Raw genomic sequence first — 21,178 nt, forward strand, 5'->3', positions numbered from 1 at the left:
GTTGTGTGTGTATGTAGAATGTACTGCATACTGTTTATTGTGCTCCAGCTATCCCATGTTGCTTCTGTAAATGCCACGCTCATATGCAGCAGATGCCAGCACCATCAATATTCTCTGTCTGTTCCGGTTGATGATTTTACGGCCCTCAAGTAGCTCGTTTCACAGTTCGTGTTTTCTCATATGTGGATCAGAGAGAGGGTTTTTAGCCCTGTTGTTTGCCGTTAGCCACCGAGCTGCTTAGCCGCTGCCTGTTGATGCGACATGGTCCATATCCAGCTTTTATTTGGTCAAGGAAGAACATTGTGTGCGGTCTCATTATTTGGATTCTTTCCCTCTCCTTCCCCGAGTGTCACTGCTGGTTATTTATTTATTTCTTTATTTTTTCTTTCACTGTGTCACTCTGACTTGGCATATTTCTTGGCCATTCATAGTGCCAGTGAACATGTACCAGTGTTGCCTCTCACAGGAAGTGATGTAATTTCGAACATTACAGCCCACATTGCCAAATACACTCCCAAGGGTACGTTGCATGGCAACCATTAAGTGTTATTGTTGAGAGGATTTGTGAAATCTAATATCATCCAGAGGGGTTAGGGACACCAGTAGAGGGGACGGCTCTTCAGCACCGAGCTGTAGGGTCTGCTGTATCCTACTTTACGCTGATAGTACAGTAGGTGTGTTTGTGTCCTTTAGTCCAATGAATCACAGTTCAATGAACTGAATATCCTGCTCCGTGACGCTCGTAAGCTAGAATGCTACATGTTGGTTGGGTAATGGAGACAAAAATAGGAAGTTGGAACAGTCGATTGTAAAAATAAATATATAAAAATAAATATAGCCTCTGTATGAAGAGTTTAGCTTACAGTAAATGCCACCTATCGTTCAGACGGCCGGCTTTCTTTCTGGTGGTGACTGACTGACTGACTGACTGTTATTTTGGCAGGAGAAGGTATTCAGGTATTGCTATTCAGTAGGAGTCTCTAATGTGATTTCATATGTCCCGCAGGGACATCCTCCTCACAAGAGACCTACCTGCTCATGTACCAGTCTGTCTGAATAGACCTGTGACTGTATGTGTGGGGTACGAACATGTTACCTTTGCGGAAGGCAGGGGTGGGTTTGTCATGTGTATGCAAGCGTGTTGGAGAGTGAAAGAGGAAAAACACTGTTGTGCAGTAGTATGATAGCAGTGTTTGTATATATATATATGTATATATATATATATATATATATATATGTGTGTGTGTGTGTGTGTATTTTTGGCCATTAACATCACACATAGCCAGATTTGGTGTCTGTGCCTTGCAAGAGATAATACATGTGGAGAAGTGCAGGGAAGGGAAGCGTCTGCATATGTGGTGAGAAAATGTATGGGGAAAGGTCACAGAAATGATATTTGAGTGAGTTTGAAAGAGAGAAGAGAGAGTTAGCGCATGGAGCACTGGCAAAAAGTAAAAGCTTGCACGCATTCATTTTGCAACATGCTGATATTTGGGTCCCTGATATCTTATCATTTACCACAGTGTCTTGATACTATAATTGTACACGAGGCCAGTGTGAGAATTTAACGCTCACAAACCAGCAAAGGCTTGAGAAAGGAAGAAAAAAAAGTTTCCCAAATGATATAGCGAACGATGAATCTGCAGAGTAGGGAGGAGCTTTAGCAAAGCACCAAATTCCTCGCTCCACAAACTCAGGCAGCTCCCATTGTGAGCATGTTAATACGTGCATTCTCTACAATCCTTCCGCTGCTATTGTTGTGTGTATGTTGAGGTTAAAAACTGCCTGCAGACAGCTGTACGGAGGGAGAGTGCGAGAGAGAGAGAGATTCTTCGAGAATGCGAGGCTACTGCAGCAGATGCATCTGCTCTTGATGGACTACATTAAATTTATGAACACTTATACAACTCTTATCAAACACTGGTGCAAATCTGCAGGGGAATATGCACATGCAGCCTAAGGTCAAATGATCAAATGGTTCAGGATATCTATCCATCATTCTCTCGTAATCCATTATAGAGCCTTTCACCCAAGCACATCCTTATTAAAAGCAGTTAAAATGTCTGAATATAGATTTAGTGCAAAATAAGTTCTCTTTGCCTCAAGGTTTTTACTGCAAAGTGCTCTTACAAAAGTAGTTCAGCGTGCGCTGAAGTAGAGCTGCCGAACCTAATGTGAAGCTTCAACACTTTGTGTTAGACAAATCAAATGTTCCTCTAATAGTGCCTCTATGCCTGAAATCCTCTCTACGCTGAGAACTGTCAAAAACTAGATTAACTCGATGATTTGCCCATGCCGTGCATTTATACAGATTCACCACTGAACAGCAATTTATAGGCTTTCATACTGAACTTTTTTTTTTTCCAATGTCAAAATCATTTGAGATAGATGCATTTATGAGATACTACAAACAGCGGTGTCAAACATTTTCGAAATGGAAATTAAATTCATTGCGTACCGGGCAAATGGTTGAACGCGACGATCAGTAAATGCATTTGTCAAACCAAAACGCATCTATAAACAACCGCGCACTAAGTGTCACGTTCTCACCCTCAGGAAAATCGTCATCAAGATTGGAAAGAAGAAAAAGCGAAAGCCAGATTCTTCAGAGGAGGAGTCGGATGATGATCCTCCCCCTCGACACGCTTCTAAGGACGACGACTCCGTAAGTTCCTCTATCTAAACACACACTTTCATTATTATTATAAGTGGTGAAACAAATCTTGGGGAGACTTGTTGGCGTATCCCATTGCCCTTTGTCGAATTAATATACGAACCCCAAAATGTGAGACAGCGCTTGGATTTCAGGTGGGAATTCGCCACCGACTTGGCTGCTTCGCTTTATTCAGATGTGGTGCTAGCGTTATTGCATTTGGTGTCACACCTCTGCCGAGAGAAAAGAAACACAGACTCTTTTTGTGCTGCCGTGATAAAAGTGAGTGAAGTGGTGTACTTGGCCTGACTGTTCATGCTGCTGCTGCTGCTGCTGAGTGTAGAGGAAGGCTTCACAGCTTTAGTTTGAGCCTGGAAAGGATCGACTCTGTGGTTCACACGGAGGTCATGCAGTGGGTGGCTATCTCAAGTACACATGCTTATCTGTGTTGATGATGGAGGAAACTGACGGCGCAGAGCTATTATCTCAGACTATGGATCAACAGTAGCACACACACACACCTGTGCAATGTCGACGGCAACTTAAATTGTGTTCGCATTGTAGTAGATAGGCTGCAGCATTTATATTCAGAATGTTTAATTTGAAAAGAAATGTTGTTTCCACAGCAGCAAGTGAAATTGAATTATCATCTTTTTTTATTCTCAGCAATTAGAGCCACATGCTGCTCACATTCAGTAATATGGAAAATTAAATGTTGCTCACTTGAAGTTGAGATTATTTAAGGTAGAAAACAAGACAAAGGGCATGCAGCACATTACATCCCAATAAAGTCTTAATGTAGCACGTTAATGGACGAGTAATCCCACATTACCCATCTTTGTGTCAATAGCTGGAAACTAATTCTTAATACAAGCTGAGATAATATTCTTCGTGCTTTTAACTTTTTCTATGTTTAATAAGATGAATTGAAATTTGCAAGTGAAATATCCAGCAAGAAATACCATTCCTTATATGTAATATGCAGTTTTAGTTATTTAATTTCTCTTTGAATGTGGGATTATTTCATTGCAAGTAGCCAGGTATATTATATTCAGTCAAATGATAACAGTTGTTGTCTGCAAAAGACACACCACAGCAACACTGACTTTTTAGATTTCATAAGATAAATAGTGAGAATGTCACTTTTTTTCTGTTTTCTGTATATTTGAACACAGTTGTTACGTGTTTACCGCTGACTTCTTACAGATATCAGATATTTAAAGAGTGACGAGCCTGAGTGTGGATGACAGGTGACTTTATCTCCTCCTGAACCCCACCACCTCTTTTTCCTCCCTTTTGAGTCCCATCCAGACTACATCCTATGATATAATTATGCTCATTAAATGGCGCCCCTGGCTTTAATTAAAACAGTCTGTTGATGACTCATTTACGATGATCCTGTGGCAGAAGTTGAAGCAGCGTGGCAGACAGCTAGAACAGAAGCGTGGCCTCCTCGGGGGTTCGCTCCTATTGTCGCGGCGCGTGGCGGGTTTGACTTTCCAGCTTCTGGTCAGCTTGGATTTGTGGATGTGCGGGTATATGTCCACGGGGATATTATATTGCACACCTAATTAACTTTGGCTCAGTGGCATTTATTCCTAATTAACTACATATTATCATTAGAAGGGGTTCATGTATTGATGCAGGATACAGCAGCCCACGCATGTGATAATTATAAAGGCCTGACAGGAAGGAATAGAAAGAAGCAGGATTTTAAAGCAGTCTTCTCTGTGTTTTTTTTTTGTTTTTTTTTGTGTTTTTTTTTTTCTTGCTTACGGAGCATATGTTTTTTTAACAAAGTCATGTGTGGGTCATGTTCAGCCATTACCTGAAGAACCAATAATATCCTTATCAGTGTGGGAAACTGACTTTGATTAAGAATTGTTGAACATATGCATAGTTGTGATATCGTAGACAGGAAGTTTAGCCTAATGTTGTCATCCACATCAAAATGATCAGTGCTGTCATTCACTTGGGTCCGCAAAGCTTAGTCTCTCTCAACCCTTCTGTTGCTTTGACACACGAGGAAACATAGGCCTATGCAAATTGAAAAGATGTTTCCTGTTATTTTGGGAAAATGCTCGTCATAATAATTTTTGTTTAGACTTCAACAGACTTTATTTGTTATTTAGATTTCTATCAAAATGAATTGCCAGTGCAGTGGCTTAGAGTACGGCAGGGATATTAAATATTAAAAAAGAGACGGTTTGTACAGGCGTACGAATAAAAAATGGATTCTTCTAGATCCTTTTTTTAGATTTCCACAACCGTCAGAGTAAGGTACCTAACCCGCCATCCTGAACTCAAGGTTTTATTTTTCCGTTGTGAAGTTGATTTATAAATTACACAAGGTCACTTGGTTTTCTTTTCGTGACCGTGCTTCTCCATCCTCATCTTTCTTTTCTAGAAGAGGCGATCTAATCGCCAGGTGAAGAGAAAGAAGTATGCTGAAGAGCTGGAGGCCAGGTTGTCAGATGAGGAGGTCAAGGTTATTGTCAAAGCCAAGAAATCCAACACTGCAGCATCTAAACAGCCTGCTCTTCAACTGTTTGTAGTAAGTAGTAATCCTGCCTATTTAGCTAAGGATCGAAGCTCCTTATTTTAACAAAAATAATGAAAAAAAAAATCCACAAATTAATTAAACTGCTGAAAACACTGGCACCGCCTCAAGTATTTGTTAACTTAAAAAGAAAGGAGAAACTGCTGCTGAGAAACATGAGCACGTTCAGTAGAAAAACAACAGGTCTGAATGCTCTGTAAAATGTAGAACAGCCTGTTCTTTCCACCATCACATTGTGACGTACAAACCAGGACCCCTGCGGTAAGCCTGTACAAAGAGGGAAGATACATATTCAGTGCTTAGACTGATTTAGATGCAGCAGCAGAGAAAGTAGGAGTGTAGTGTTGTGAAGGCAGCTTTGCTTTTTTAGAAATACTGTTTATTGTTCTGAAGTTCCTCATTTGGTTTTCCATTGTCTGATTCTGTCATACCTTTTCACTTGTGTGCTTTATTTAGTTAATCTAGTATTAGACATTTAGCAGCAGGATTGAAGATCTTTGCAGGATGTCTCTGGTGTGTGTGACTTTCTGCTTGGGGTAGACTATGAAGTAACACGAGGTATTTAATATTTCATGCACACTTCATTTGCAGGAGAATCCCAGTGAAGAGGATGCTGCCGTTGTTGACAAAATCATGTCTTCTCGTATCGCTAAGAAGGAGGTAATTATTAATGGTCTGTCTTTTTGTTTTAAAGGAGTGTAAAGAAATGAACAGATGAATGAAAACGATGAATAAAAAGACAGTAACTGTAAAAGCTGCTACACTCATCAATTTTTAACACAAATTTGTACACCAAATGAAATGAAAGCTTTTCTCCCAATTGTATTTTTAGATGCTTTATTATTTCTCTCTCTCTGTAGGTTTCACCAGGAGTCGTGGTTGAAGTGGAGGAGTTCTTTGTAAAATACAAAAACTAGTAAGTTTATCGCAGCTTCTGGCTGGTTAACGTTAAACATCTGAAATCACAATAATAATAAGATTTTTTTTTTTTTCAAACATTGCTTTCCGAAAGTGTTTTGCTCACAGCACCTTTTGGAAAACCAAAGGGGGAAAACCCAGTTTTGTGTAGATTAGGGCTCAGTAACAACAGACATTCTACACACTCCTGTAGCAAGAACCTTAAAGGAAACTGTAAAGACAAAAAACTAAAGTTAGATTAAGATAGAAAGGCTCTGAGAGGATTCTGAATAAGACTCTGCAACTTGTGTTACAGTCCTGACAGGTGTCCTTGCAGCTTTCAGTATTGCTTTGTATGTTATCATCAAATTTTCTAACAGTCATTTCATTTTCCCTCATGATGTCGGGAACATTAATAAAAATTCTAGCTCATTCCTTCATTACAGCAAATACCAGTTTAAGAGTTTTGGAAATTAGGATTTATGAGCCGTACTCCCAGAGAAATAATTTCTTTTCTCATGACAGATAATCTGTCATCAGCATTCATTATTTCTCAGCCAAGTGATGAAAAGAACGGCAATGTGAATGTCACACTAGATAATTTTGTGTAACAAATACGACTGAGGAAATCAGTTCAAGCAGCATGCCAAGAAAAGACTTTGTGACCACATCTGGAATCTGTGATCACACAAACTAACCTCAGCAGTGGCCTCAGATGCTGCTTTAGAAGGTGTTTCTCTGGGTTTCTCATCTTGGTCTAATTGTGTGCGTGTGTGTGGTTGTCAGCTCCTACCTACACTGTGAGTGGGCCACAGAGCAGCAGCTGGTGAAGGACAAGAGGATTCAGCAGAAGATCAAACGCTTCAAGATGAAACAAGCACAGAGGGCGCTCTTCTTTGCAGATGTAAGGCTGTTGCATGTACACACCTTTTTTTTTTTTTTGAGGGGGGTGATTGCCGTGACCGGGCAATACGTGTTTAGAACACATACCCAGTGTGTAACTCATTTATCTGGATGCTAAATACAATTTTTGTTATTAGTTTGTGTGGGTAGCCACATCTGTGTGCATATATCTGAATCTCCTTAGTCGCTCGGTTGATGCACTAGTGATGTTATCTGAGATTCCAGATGGTGAGTGGGCACTTAGGTTTATTCTCCCCTTTTCTTTCTCTCTTTCTTTCTCTCTGTCAGATGGAAGAGGACCCGTTTAACCCTGACTATGTAGAGGTAGACAGAGTGCTGGAGGTGTCGTATTGTGAGGACAAAGACACGGGAGAGGTAAAGTTAATCCTCTTTCAATTGATAATCACATACGAGTAACGGTGTGTGTACATTCCTGAGCATGTTTTACTCTTTTTTTTTTTTTCTCCTATCCACTCTGTATTTTGCTCCTTTCAATATATTCTCCACTCTAGCGATGTCTTTGTATCGTAGAAATGCCCAAGGCCATCCTCATGGGCTTCCTCACAGCCTTTGTTAATATTATAAAGGCAAAGCCTAGTCAGTCTAGTCTTTTCCAGCGCTAATTCGCCTCTGCCTGCTGCAGGAAGTGGTGTACTACCTGGTGAAGTGGTGCTCTCTGCCTTATGAGGACAGCACGTGGGAGCTGAAGGACGACGTAGATCAGAGCAAGATCGAGGAGTTTGAGCAGCTGCAGGCAGCCAAGCCAGACTCACGCAGGGTGGTAAGCAAAACCTACCAGCATTCTTCAGTCACTGTAATATATCAGTGTTTCTGTGCTGCTCTCCTGGTGCGGATGCTTTCATATCTCTTTTCTTTTGTTGTTTTTTGTACTTTGAAGCTCTAATAATGACGGTTTACAAATGTAGTGGGATTTTTGGTAGGCAAATGTTTACTGCAGCCACAAACATTTACTGTATGGCAAAACTGATTAGCATCATCAGCCAGGCATTAATGAACACGCTTAAAAGACAAACACCTGCTGTCAGTCACAGTTGGATTGTTTTTATCAGAGGATATTTTCAAATAACAGGAAAAGTTTGAGATGGAGGGAATAAATATGTGGGTTCAAAAAGACCCATGTTCTTCAGCTTAATCTGAAAGTTCTCCTTTACTGAACGGTGTTTAGTCTTAGATAGACTTTAATGATCCACCAGGGAAATTACTCAGTCACAGTAGCTTAGTTGCACATAAAAGTAACACACACAAGACCAGGTCTCTTTTTCACACTTTCCTGTCTACAGTTCACACTTTGCATACTTGTGGTTGCAACACTAGGTTGATCTTTACAACACACATGCCCCAATAAAGAGACTGAGAAGAAAGAGCACTTAAGAACTATTTGCATACAACAGTTTTTCGGAGAAGTTTTAGACATACACTCAGTTGCCAGCCCATTAGGTACAGCAGTAAAAACAAATGCATTAAAATGTAACAGTACTAAACTCCCCTTCGTGACTTTTCCAATGTTAAACTTACGTATGTAATCCAACTCTATGACATAGCCCTTGACACAAAGGGTCACAATGTGTCGGTGCAATACAATTCAATGCAATAGTACTACAAACAACAGCCTCCAAGATGAAAACAGCCCTCTCGGTTATTTTAAACAAATGCTGAATACTATAAACTTCACGAATGATATAGTGCTGGACTGTTATACTACAATACATTTGTTTTCACTGGCATGCCTAATGAACTAGCAAGTGAGCGTATTTTTCATTTCAAACGCGACTCTATGTGCTGGTGTGGCTAGGTGGGTTTACTAGTTTTCATTTTGGAGTGTTCTTAGGTCGACTGCTTATTCATCACCTTGTGGACCTTTCCAGTTGGTTTCATCTCTGTTGTCCTGTGACTATTACTGCCTGTTATTACGTATAATATTAGGTATACTTCAGTTTTACAGAAATCCAGTGTCAGCATCCAGAGTGATGAATAAACTCTCTTTAAAATGTGTCCCTCAGGAACGGCCCCCAGCCAATTTGTGGAAGAAGAGGGAGCAGTCGAGGGAATACAGGAATGGCAACAGCCTCAGGGACTACCAGTTAGAGGGGGTCAACTGGCTCCTCTTCAACTGGTACAACAGGTCAGTTGAGTGCCGTGCATGCACATCTGCACAAACCGCACTGAAACCCAGCCCACAATCCATTCGTCATCTTGGTGTCTGCCAAATCTCACTGATCTTGATCAGGGCATTTGCAGCGGGGATATGGAGTGGACAGGTGTTGTACAATATGAAAAAATAATCAAGTTGACTTGACAAGACTGTGTTTGAATTAAAGTACACTGAGCTGCCAGTTCATTAGAGAAAACTAATTCCGTCTATCGCAATGGTCTTGCAATAAATCCTAACCTCATAAATGTGACAGTATTCAGTTTTGCTCTGTTCAAATATCAGTTGAGCTGACTGTAAGGCCTCTTCAGATAATTTAGTTTGGGGTGTTGTCGGCCACAATACAAAGCTGTATTTCTGTTTGCCCCCTTTATGTCAGGAAAGGTAGGCCAAATGAAGATAATCTGTCAGTGGAGAATACTAGAGTATATTTACTGTTTGATTTTGTATAGACGTTTTTTTTTTTTATTATTATTATTATTATTTCAAGAGGATGCACTGGGTGCTTTGGGACTGCAGATAATGAATAATGAATGACTTATCCTGTTTTGTATCCTGTGTGTATGTGTAACCATGCTGCGATTTGGCTGTATTCGCATTATTTGGTTGAGCCTGAGAGGAGAGTCAAATTTCCTGTCAAGGTGCGCGCTGCTGCAACAACAATTGCTTTTCTTCGCCCACGATCACAAAAGAAGCTCTGCGCAGTACATCTGGAGTACATGGTGTCGGCACGCTTGCATTAACCCTGGGTATTGGTTTTGTTATGTGCGAGCATGCAGGAGTTTGTGTATGCCTACGCAGAGAGATTCATCAAAAGTAGAGAGCTGCTTAAGAGGCCGGTGGGAATATCTGCACGTTGCAATTAGCATCAAGACATAATACCCCCACCCACTGGACAGCTGAATAAATGGTTTGCTGGAGAACACCACACAGCAGAGGCAGTCGCATTTGCCATTATGCTGTATCTCATATCTTTTGGTGTGTTACTACTGCTGATGATGTCGTTTTCTCCTCCGTTGTTTGCTGTTTATTCTTTACTATCATGGGATTGTTGCGTTTTGCGTGTTTTTCCACCTTTCCTGCTATTATCCCACCACACATCTCGTTGCTCAGTTGAAGATTTTTTAATGCTACAGAATCCTCCAGAGAAATACACACCGCTTCTTGGTTATTTATCTTGCTGATATAGCGCCAGTTAGACTTTCAACTTCCCTCACTCCCCAAACATGCTGTATTCTGTACACACCAGGGATGTAATCATTCGTCATCCACTTTTCTTCTAACTAACTCTTGTTACTGTCCAGACGGAACTGCATCCTGGCCGACGAGATGGGCCTGGGAAAGACCATCCAGTCCATCACATTCCTTGAAGAGATCCATCGCGTTGGCATCAAAGGCCCATTTCTCATTATTGCCCCTCTCTCTACCATCGCTAACTGGGAGCGCGAGTTCCATACTTGGACCCACCTCAATGTCATCGTGTACCATGGAAGCATGGTCAGCAGGCAGATGCTCCAGCAGTACGAGATGTATTTCAAGGATGCGCAGGTAAATGGCCGCCAAGCACAGAGGTCTTATTTGCATGTCTCTTGTATCATGTTAGTGATTGGTGGAGTAAAGCTAGATAAGGGTGCGTCATCTGCATAGAAACAATGAAATGCTTGCCTCAATAGAGGCACCTCGCAGGCCATCTGTGGGTTTCTGGTAGTGTGAACTGTGTGTTAAGGGAGTAGACTTTATACCTGGGATGCAACAGTACATCAAAATCAGCTCAAGAAGAGAAGGAAGAAGAAATCTTTGAGAATTATGTTATGCCCCTTTGCGATAATTACAGGTGCTAAACCCTAAAAATGGCCTTATAGTTAGTGCAGTTTATGTTATAAGAAAGAACTGCTTTCCCCCTAGTGGTGTTTGCGTGTTTTACCACCACTCTACGTGTTTCACATAGCTGGGCAAACATCAGCTGTGGATGCACAAGACGGCACCCAGCTTGTCTGTTATCTAACACAGAGGTAGTCAATTATGACGATTAAGAGGCCCATTCAGTTCATTCTCACACACCTAATCTTTCCTTTTTAAAGACAGGCCAGCAGAAAGCAGTACTGTTGCTTACCTTTGGAGTGGAAAGCAGTGATTCATTTTGATTAAAATAATCACAGAGCTTTTTAGAAAACAGCAGCTCTGTGTCAGCAACATGAAATCCTGTGAGTAATGTAATGATATGTTTCAAAGCAGGAGGCCTGCTTACAACAATAGGAGTCGGATATTGAAAAGGCAGGCAGAGCGTGATTACCACGTGCAACACAAAGCCCAGATAGACTTTACAGTTTTCTAACTACCGCACTACGCTCATATATCACCGTGTTTCGGTAGAAAAAGTCACCTGTAAAGAGAACGAAAACTGAAATTGAGGCACAGAGAATATCTTTAGAGTTATCTTTAAAATTAGTTTCAATGCGTATGTGTTGGAAGGATTGGTTGTATTTTGATTTCATTCTATAGGCATGTCAAATATAATCTAACATCAGGTATATATCTTCAAATATGCAAAAATCAGAGGGTGGTTTGTGATATCAAGAAGCAGCTATGGGCCCATATCTGACGATCCGTAGGCTGTGAGATAGTTAGTGAGCCTTGGGCAGAGGCTTTCTGTGGTTGGCAGTCCATGTGATGTGTCACAACAGGCAGTTAGGAGCTCTTAGTATTCAGACGAACCGTAGGAGGCATTAAGGCGAGTGAGAGCAGAACAGAGCTGAGCCGCCACCAGGCTGTCTCCCAGGCAGCCTGTGATGTCATAGCAGCTCCCAAGGGGAGCTCTCTGTCAACGGTGCTCAGGCATATCAGAGAGAGTGGCTCCTCTACAGCAGTCTGCTGGCTGGCTGGCTGGCTGACTGGCTGGCTGCTGGCTGGCTGGCTGAGGGAGGGGGTTACTGGATAACTGAATATCCCTTGAGGACTGTTGTCAAGGCAATAGATACAAATGGAGAGGCGGGGTATAGCAAAGCCTCCCTAGACAGACCAATAAAAAAACAAATAAACAAACAACATAAAGATGCACTAGCAGATGCTCATGCACTGCTTATACTGTAGAGAGCATTCTAACCAAGAGGCGTGTCTTTAGATTGTGAAATTTAAATTTAGAAAAGGCTGTAAATATGTAGGTATGCAGTGCTAACCGGCCTAAAAAACGGCTGTATTACACATATTACTCACTATATTTTGTCAGTAAATAGCTATTTTTATTTTAACAATCCACATTTCACATATGAATAACACTTGATAATATTTATAATGATTTTACCTGCAGTAGCTCATGTTGTTGACTAAAGACCATTTCCTGTGCATCATATTACATATGTCATCTCTTGTCTCCCTCTGTGTCTTAAGGGCCGTGTGATACGAGGTGCCTACAGATTCCAGGCTGTAATCACCACATTTGAGATGATCCTCGGAGGCTGTCCCGAACTCAACGCCATAGAATGGCGCTGTGTTATTATTGACGAGGCCCATCGCCTGAAGAACAAGAACTGCAAGCTGCTAGAAGGGTTCAAGCTCATGAACTTGGTATATAAATACTCAGCTTGGAGGGAGAAAATTAGTTCTTACACATTTCAAATCATTTCAGTGCTTGGCTTTTTTTGAATTTGAACTCTTGTCCCCTTTCAGGAGCACAAGGTCCTGCTGACAGGTACTCCCCTCCAGAACACTGTGGAAGAGCTCTTCAGCCTGCTCCACTTCCTGGAGCCGGCACGCTTCCCCTCCGAAAACACCTTCATGCAGGAGTTTGGAGACCTCAAGACTGAGGAGCAGGTGAGCTCGCCGATATGTGCACATACACTTTGAATATGTTATAAACGATGATACATAAATGTATCAGAGTGAGCATATATTACATTTTGTCAAGGCTGACCATTGTCTGGGCTTTTGATGCCATATTTGGCTACTAAAGGTTTGCGATTGTTGAAAAAATAAATAAATAAGAACAGTCTATTCAACATTTTTTTCCCTATCTGGGCCACAGTAATAACACAAACACATTCCACACATGGTGGATAATGACTACAGACCATGAGGTATTATGCTACTCATTGTTCGACTATGTGTTTTACACAACTGCCCACAAAGTAAAGGGCCCTCACGTCTCCTACATGTTTTAGTTTTTGTCAGATGTAGCATTAGAGTTATGCTCAGAGGAAGGACCATTAAAACAAAATGTTTGACGTTTGACAAATGATAGTTGAAACATTTGGAGCAACCAGTGCTCCAACATGGCACTAAATCAGATGCGGAAGTGTGTGATTCTCTTCATAGTCAAAGCTGCTGGTGCTGTTAAGAGACATATTTCCACAATCAAACACTTGGTGTGCAAAGCTGGTCCAATCCTTGGGGTTTAGTAGTGCATAATGAGCTGGTCTGTAGCACAAATTCGTAATTTGGGAAATGTGGATCTGCATCAATTGTGGGGAAAGAATAAATCTGAAGACAAAATGAAATACATGAAGTAATAAAGTTAAGCAAACCTAGATCTCTACAGCCAGCTATAAATAACAATGAATGACTCTGTCTTTGATATGAAATAGTGTACTTTGGTCCAGTTGGATCTTTAGTATAGTGAGATTGCGCGTGTTACTGTGGATGCACTAAAATGCAAATGGTAACAGTCACTGTATATAAAAATGATTTACATCTGCTGATGGTGACCCTTTCGCTGTTAGCACAGTCATTATGTGCATGAAGAAAAGTTCTTTGCATATCTGTTAGCCATTCCAGTTGACTTCCCCTATGATGACACATGTCAATCTGTGAAATGAAACAAACTGAACAGATTCATTTTAGTTGTGAAAAGCTGATGGAAGCATAAACCCACCATCTAATGACATGTCAGGTGCTGTTTTTAAGAACCCTTTTATCTTGTCCAAACACCGCTTTTGTAACCACGTGCGAGCGTAGCATACCAGCAGCTGCTGAGTGACTCAACTACCACGTTCTTGTCATCAACAGGTTCAGAAGCTTCAGGCGATCCTGAAGCCAATGATGCTGCGCCGTTTGAAGGAGGATGTGGAGAAGAAGTTGGCTCCTAAGGAGGAAACCATCATTGAGGTTGAGCTCACCAACATTCAGAAGAAATACTATCGCGCCATCCTAGAGAAGAATTTCTCTTTCCTCGCTAAAGGAGCCGGCCAACAAAACATGCCCAACCTGGTGAACACCATGATGGAGCTCAGAAAGTGCTGCAACCACCCCTACCTCATCAAAGGTAGGATGGTCCTGAACAAGTGACAGTTTGTGAAGGTTTAAGAAGATTTGAAAGTTGGAGGTGTTACGGGCTCATTGTAGCTGATTTAAGTACCCAATATAGATATTTGAATGTTTCTCTTCAGTAGTTTTCTTCTTCTTTTGGATTTTTTTTGTGAAAATGAATATTAGATATTAAATGAAATATATCTTGCTATTTAGGGGCAGAAGAGAAGATCCTAGAAGACTTCAGGGAAGTGCATAGCCCCACTGCCATCGACTTTCACCTGCAGGCTATGGTGCAGTCTGCAGGGAAGCTGGTCCTTATTGACAAACTGCTGCCTAAGATGAAGGCAGGAGGGCACAAGGTGCTCATCTTCTCCCAAATGGTGCGCTGCCTGGACATCTTGGAAGACTACCTCATTCAGAGAAGGTATGAAGTCTAACCAACACAATGCAGCTGCTCAAAAATGTCATTCATGCTTGCTGACCATATTCATTAATCTGTGATAAAGATGAAGCACCTAATCTTTTGCATGCAAATGACAGGAGTTTAGTGTAGTGCATTGACAGCCATTGTTTAAAAACGCCTGACTCATATGGCTGCAAGTCTGGCTGAAGAACAGGGCACCCCAATTTCTATAAAATTTTAATTTAGCTTCCATAATGAGAGCAGCTGATATATGAGCACTAGAAAATAGACGTACAGAACCTGTGTTTCATCACAACAACTGAGTCAGACACAACACATACACTATTAAATCCTTCTATTTTCTTCGACCATTTATCCTGTTCAGTGTCAAAGAGTGCGGTAACCTATTTGAGTATAGATAATAAGTAGCTTACTCATGTGCAATATACAGTACGTACAGTCTCACTTGAGACCTGTGAGTAATTTAGCGTCCTTAGCCTTGTGAGTGTTCTGGCGCATTATATCCAAACACATGTCAACATGTCACATTTTACCAAAACAAATGCCAAAAAATATGATTTCACAATGACAGCTCGGTATTTTCTCCTTTCTCCAGCGCTCTAATTCAATAACACGACACATTCAACACGTGGTTTCGTTTTTAAAGTCAATAGGGCAGTGACTACAACTGTTTCACCCTTCAAAAATAAGTTATGGGATTACTTCATTTCTGTCCCATCTCCCCTACCTCAGAGCGGAGGAGTAGCTGATAACGATGACTGACAATGGTTTGGACTTACATCATAGCCTTCAAGCTACTGTGTACAAACCAAGTCCCAGCTGAAATACAGCTTTGCTCGAGAATCAAAGAGTTATGAGGTCTCATGTTGCTTCCCTCTCTGTGTGTCTGGCTCTCTCTGTGTCAGTGGTGTGCTGGATAATGCCCAAATGTCCCATAAAAAGCTGAGATGAAGTGAGGGGTTGGGATCATCTAGCGAGATGATAACAGGGAGAGTTTTACAACTACGGATTATATTTAGATTCAAATATCATATCTGTAATTTACCAATTACAGATGAGAGATTTTCTCATTTTTGCTGTAAAAAAAAACTCCCAAATTGGACTCCTCTCTCCTTTCCACTTCACGTCTCTGCTTCTTCCGCTGCCTTTCTTTCCTCTGGCTTACCACCAGGAGCTGGAGCAAACCCAAAACTATTGTAAACATGTGAGGTGCTGTGCAGCACAGACCTCAGACAGAGTTCAACAGCAGGTTACAGAAGCCCCCGGGGCTCCACCACATTACACAAGCAGGAGATTCTGTGAGGTTTCTGTTGGGTGGAAATGTATTTCCCTAGGGAGGGCAGCGGGTCGCAGTGTGGGAGGGGATGAGAATGGACACGAGGATAAAAGAGTATAACTACTCCTTGAAGAAACCGTTTTCTATTTGAGGATACTGTTTCTCAGGTGTAGAATTGAAGTCCATAAGCATGATGGCTGTGTTTGACTTTGGATAATATAAGATGGTTGTTCAAAACATACGGAACATTTTAAAGTAAGTCCCATTAAGATGTTTGATGTTTAAATAAAGCTGTACTTGAAGCTCAGTGATGATTGAGCTTCAGGTATAATGATTTCACAAGTTAATTGTGACTGTGCGTTCATTGTGATTCATTCGTTTATGTTGCAGGTACTTGTATGAGCGGATAGATGGACGCGTTCGTGGAAACTTGCGACAGGCTGCCATCGACCGCTTCAGTAAGCCCGACTCAGACCGCTTCGTTTTCCTACTGTGTACAAGAGCTGGTGGTCTGGGTATCAACCTCACAGCTGCTGACACCTGCATCATCTTTGACTCTGACTGGAATCCACAGAACGACCTGCAGGTAGGACTCAGTGGATTAGTACTATTAATGTTTAGACATTGGAGAAATATGGCATACTGAGAGTTTACTCTTGTCTGACATCTGCTCATTTACACTCCTGCCAAAATGCATGTCACCTTGGAAAGTTCCTACACCGTGTCCAGTCGAGCATAAATGTGCCAAGTGATTAAACCTGTTTGTCTGTAGAGTCTCTCATAAATCAAGTTAAGAGCAGCTGTCATTCAAGTCAATGTGTCAATACCGGAACAAATGTTCCTATTTACAGTATGTGCCCAGTGCAGTTTTCTTAGTTTTCCTCTGTGCTTCACAGGCCCAGGCTCGATGTCATCGTATCGGTCAGAACAAGGCGGTGAAGGTGTACCGTCTCATCACCAGGAACTCATACGAGCGAGAAATGTTCGATCGCGCCAGCCTCAAGCTGGGCCTGGACAAAGCAGTGTTGCAGAGCATGAGTGGCCGCGATAACAGCCTGGGAGGAGGTGCTGGGGGAGGGGTAGGTTTGAGCACTGTCCAAATGGACTGGAAATGAAATGTAATTGTTTAATTGTGTAAATTATGTCCTGTTCATTTTCAAAGAGAGGTGTTTGTTTTCCAGTAGTGACTGTGATAAGGACTGTGTTTTCACTTAAAATTGACTGGACTTGTTTGTTTGTTTGTTTGTTTGTTTTTAATTTCAACTGTACCAGTTTGGGATATCACACACAAGCTGTATTTATTTAAATTGTGTCATCCATTTGTTAAACCACATTTAATGCTTAATGTATTACCATAACTACTACATTTACAGAACAGGCAGACAAGAAAACTGACTTGTGTTTTTGCACACTTTTCAGTTGTTCACTAAAAGATAACTTGTGTGTTAGCTATAAAACAAAAGAAAAGCCACTGTTCAAATCCTGGGTACTGAATTACATCGTGACAAGTCTGTGACAGATGGCGGACCACAATAAGATGGCAAGCAAAGAAAAACAACCATACAATGTAAAGGTCACTTTAAAAAATTTCCTCTTGAAGTGTAACCGATCCTATTAGAGTATAATCTGTTTCTGAGGGAGTGTGTCAACAATGTGTGAAGTGAGTAGGAGGATGTTGAGCTGCAGTTGGTGTCCTCTGAGAATTATCTGAACTATATGGAGGCAGAGGTATTAGCAGTTTTTCACATCTGGTGTGACTGAACATATTTGCATACTAAACAGCTGCTGGGGTTAGATACCCGACGTCTGATGTTACGATTTAATAATCCAGCACGTGTGTTGGATGGGGGGTGCAATGTCAGTTGTTCTCTAGGTCCTTGCTCGTGTTATAGATTATGAAGAAGTACTGTTCCATGTTGCATTTTGAGTCCATGTTATAATCGTTTTGCCTATGTCAAGTACTTGTAATTGTTAGATCGTGCCTCAACTATGCACTGTTTGACCATTTGACTCTCTCCACTCAGGCTGTGCAGCAGCAGCTCTCAAAGAAGGAGATTGAGGATCTGTTGCGACGGGGCGCCTACGGGGCCATCATGGATGAAGAGGATGAAGGGGCCAAATTCTGTGAGGAGGACATTGACCAGATCCTCCAGCGCAGGACAAAGACCATCACCATTGAGTCTGAGGGGCGGGGATCCACTTTTGCCAAGGTGAATAAAAGGGATAAACATCGGGGCAGCTGGACTTATTTGGAGTTTCTTAAAGACATTTCACCCTCCGTCCAAGTATCTTGTCAGTATCTGTCAGTTTTGAAGGACTGGTGGCGAGTTGGGGATAAATAAAACTGTTGATTGTGATCATACCCAGTCCTCAGTAGTTTCAACCAGACACGGATGAAACAGATAAGGAGTCTTGACATGGATCTGATCTCTGCTTTCAGGCCAGTTTTGTTGCATCTGGAAACCGTACAGACATCTCTCTGGATGACCCTAACTTCTGGGATAAGTGGGCCAAAAAGGCTGACATCGACATGGATATGGTGAATGGCAGAGTAAGTAGCACGGAGCCCTGGAAGCAGTGCACAACGATAACTGGAGCTCATAAATGACCTCCAGTAGATTCTTCTGACTATGGTATACATTTCCTGATATTTTTTTTTTTTTGTCCTCCTGCCATGTCTCTACAGAACAGCTTGGTGATAGATACTCCTCGCGTCAGAAAGCAGACGAGGCCGTTCAGCGCCACCAAGGACGAGTTAGCAGAGCTTTCAGAGGGAGAAAGTGAGAACGACGAAACCAAACCTAAGCTACGGAGAAACCACGATCGCCTCAACAGCTACGGTCGCACTGAGTGCTTCAGAGTAGAGAAGAACTTGCTTGTATATGGGTATGATGGATTTAATAACTTAACACAAACCATCAGTTAACATAAAACAGGATTAAACTTATTTTTCTCAACAAAAAGCCTAGTGGAAAAATTACTTGAGGAGTTTTACAATAGAAATTCTCTCACATTTCTACTAACAAGGTTGTCAGGATTGTAATGACAGTCACATACAGTTACTGGTCCAGTTAATAGGTGTATACTGCTTCCTTCAAGGGGTCAGAATAAATGTGGCTTTTGTTTCCCAGGTGGGGTCGTTGGAAAGATATTCTCAATCATGGTCGTTTCAAGAAGCAGTTGACTGAACGGGATGTGGAGTCCATCTGCAGGGCCCTGCTCTCCTATTGCTTGGTCCATTACCGTGGAGATGACAAAATCAAGAGCTTCATGTGGGACCTGATAGCCCCGACTGAGGACGGACGCACAAAAGAGCTGCAGAATCACCTGGGTGAGTATCAGAGGCTGCATTGAACGATGTCGTGAACACAGGTATTGAAATGGTGTGAAAGTGTTAGAGGACGTCATCACATTTCCTTTACAACATCACTGACTTTGTTTTCCTTTGTTCATCAGGCCTGTCTGCCCCAGTTCCTCGGGGCAGAAAGGGTAAGAAGATGAAGACGCAGTCTAGCTCTTTTGACATCCATAAGGCCGAGTGGCTTAGGAAACACAACCCTGAACACATGCTTCAAGACGACGGTTACAAGAAGCACCTGAAACACCACTGCAACAAGTAGGTGTTTGCTACCATCGGCAGCCATTCACTTCACATTTCATCACATTAGACAGTTAAATTATGTTTCCAGTAACCACAATACAGACAATATATTGCCTTAAATAGCATTTTTTGATTAAAGAAAGAGATCTACTGTATTGTATTTATCAGTATTTAACTTGATCACGGTGCAAATGGTGACTAATTGTCTGCCGTCGTGCTGTTTTATCTCTTGTGGGTGAGAATGTGTGTGTCTGTGTTTAAACCATTATAGCAACTGGCAGGTGGTCATTATTCTCTTCTAACACAGATTGTCTCGGTTTATTTTTAATACAATGAAGCCTAAGTGTATGAAAATACAATTTATACGTGGCTCAAATTTGAAAGTGCCACCGCCGAGCCACTGTAATTAGGACGCACTAAAATGTCTACTGGAGCTGACAGTCCGCTGATGGATTAAGGAACGTGCATCACGTCAAGACTGGCCGACTGATAAGAGCCTCGACGAGACTTGAGTCGACCTGATGGCCGTCGTAGATCTCTTATCTAGAGGGGCGTAAAAGATGACTGCTATCACAACATGGGCTGTTGAGATATAAAGCCAAAGAGATGCTGGCTTATTTTTAATGGAGCAGCGGGGGCTTGTGTCCATTCGGCTCCGGGCTGCATAACACTGCAGCTTCCAGAGAACATTCTCCATTGTTTCTCTGTCCAGTAATGCTGAATCCAGGGATTGTCTGATATGTGACACGCCGGGCAATTGGGGACATGCAGTCAGCGGGGTTTGCTGACTTCTGCATTTCCACACTGAGGACCTGGAATGTGTCTGGTTGGGTGGGGGGGGGGAGTGGGCTTTCTTTAACGGGACTGCAAATGTAGGACACACCTTCTGCACAGCAGCGGAAACTATAGGATGCAATGGTACATGACGCTGGCAGTTTCCAGAAAGTCGGATTGTAATAGATCTTCGTGTTGGGATCATGTCTTGATCCTTGAGCAGTTTGCCGTTGCTTTTGAATAAATATCAGAAAATCCTTTACTGCACACTGTAGTACAATAAGCGAAGCTTTTAATCTACTCTGGCATTTAGGAGGCAGTTCTGAGAACGCATAAATTCTTCATAGTGTTTGTGTGTTTTTGAATAAGATGTGGAAGGCGTGCTGGGTTTTGATTGCGTTTCCTATGAACAGACCATGAGGGTTTTTTTTTTTTTGCATGCCACTCATGTCAAACATTTTTTGGCCTATTCACTTCTATGACTTCGCTGGGCTCTTCTGCAGCCTGTCTGAGTGAACCTCATCTGAGACACTCACGCACCCACACTCTAACTAACAAAGCTTTGGGAAGAGGGTGATGAAGGGCTGTGCTGACAGCCAGAGGAAGCAGCAGCTGCTCCTGGGTGGGTCCAGTCACACAGGAGGATTGAGGGCGGAGGAGGGAGAGGGAGGAAGTT

General features: G+C 41.9%; 1 protein-coding gene across 8 annotated transcripts in view; it reads left to right on the top strand.

Moving 5' to 3' along the window:
• chd9 (chromodomain helicase DNA binding protein 9) overlaps positions 1 to 21,178 on the top strand; it is a 67,429-nt gene that overhangs the window by 33,900 nt on the left and 12,351 nt on the right. For all 8 annotated transcript variants that reach the window (XM_047581441.1, XM_047581443.1, XM_047581444.1 and 5 more), the window contains 20 exons: positions 2,557 to 2,665; positions 5,061 to 5,207; positions 5,805 to 5,873; positions 6,074 to 6,129; positions 6,897 to 7,014; positions 7,302 to 7,388; positions 7,657 to 7,794; positions 9,035 to 9,156; positions 10,488 to 10,731; positions 12,571 to 12,747; positions 12,850 to 12,993; positions 14,185 to 14,440; positions 14,641 to 14,851; positions 16,518 to 16,713; positions 17,024 to 17,206; positions 18,152 to 18,337; positions 18,568 to 18,678; positions 18,814 to 19,013; positions 19,259 to 19,458; positions 19,584 to 19,743. In XM_047581441.1, the coding sequence (XP_047437397.1) occupies positions 2,557 to 2,665; positions 5,061 to 5,207; positions 5,805 to 5,873; positions 6,074 to 6,129; positions 6,897 to 7,014; positions 7,302 to 7,388; positions 7,657 to 7,794; positions 9,035 to 9,156; positions 10,488 to 10,731; positions 12,571 to 12,747; positions 12,850 to 12,993; positions 14,185 to 14,440; positions 14,641 to 14,851; positions 16,518 to 16,713; positions 17,024 to 17,206; positions 18,152 to 18,337; positions 18,568 to 18,678; positions 18,814 to 19,013; positions 19,259 to 19,458; positions 19,584 to 19,743 (3,114 nt within the window). The remainder of the gene's footprint in view (positions 1 to 2,556; positions 2,666 to 5,060; positions 5,208 to 5,804; positions 5,874 to 6,073; positions 6,130 to 6,896; positions 7,015 to 7,301; positions 7,389 to 7,656; positions 7,795 to 9,034; positions 9,157 to 10,487; positions 10,732 to 12,570; positions 12,748 to 12,849; positions 12,994 to 14,184; positions 14,441 to 14,640; positions 14,852 to 16,517; positions 16,714 to 17,023; positions 17,207 to 18,151; positions 18,338 to 18,567; positions 18,679 to 18,813; positions 19,014 to 19,258; positions 19,459 to 19,583; positions 19,744 to 21,178) is intronic.

This window comes from Mugil cephalus, chromosome 3, assembly GCF_022458985.1.
Source record: "Mugil cephalus isolate CIBA_MC_2020 chromosome 3, CIBA_Mcephalus_1.1, whole genome shotgun sequence".
Lineage (NCBI taxonomy): Eukaryota > Metazoa > Chordata > Actinopteri > Mugiliformes > Mugilidae > Mugil > Mugil cephalus.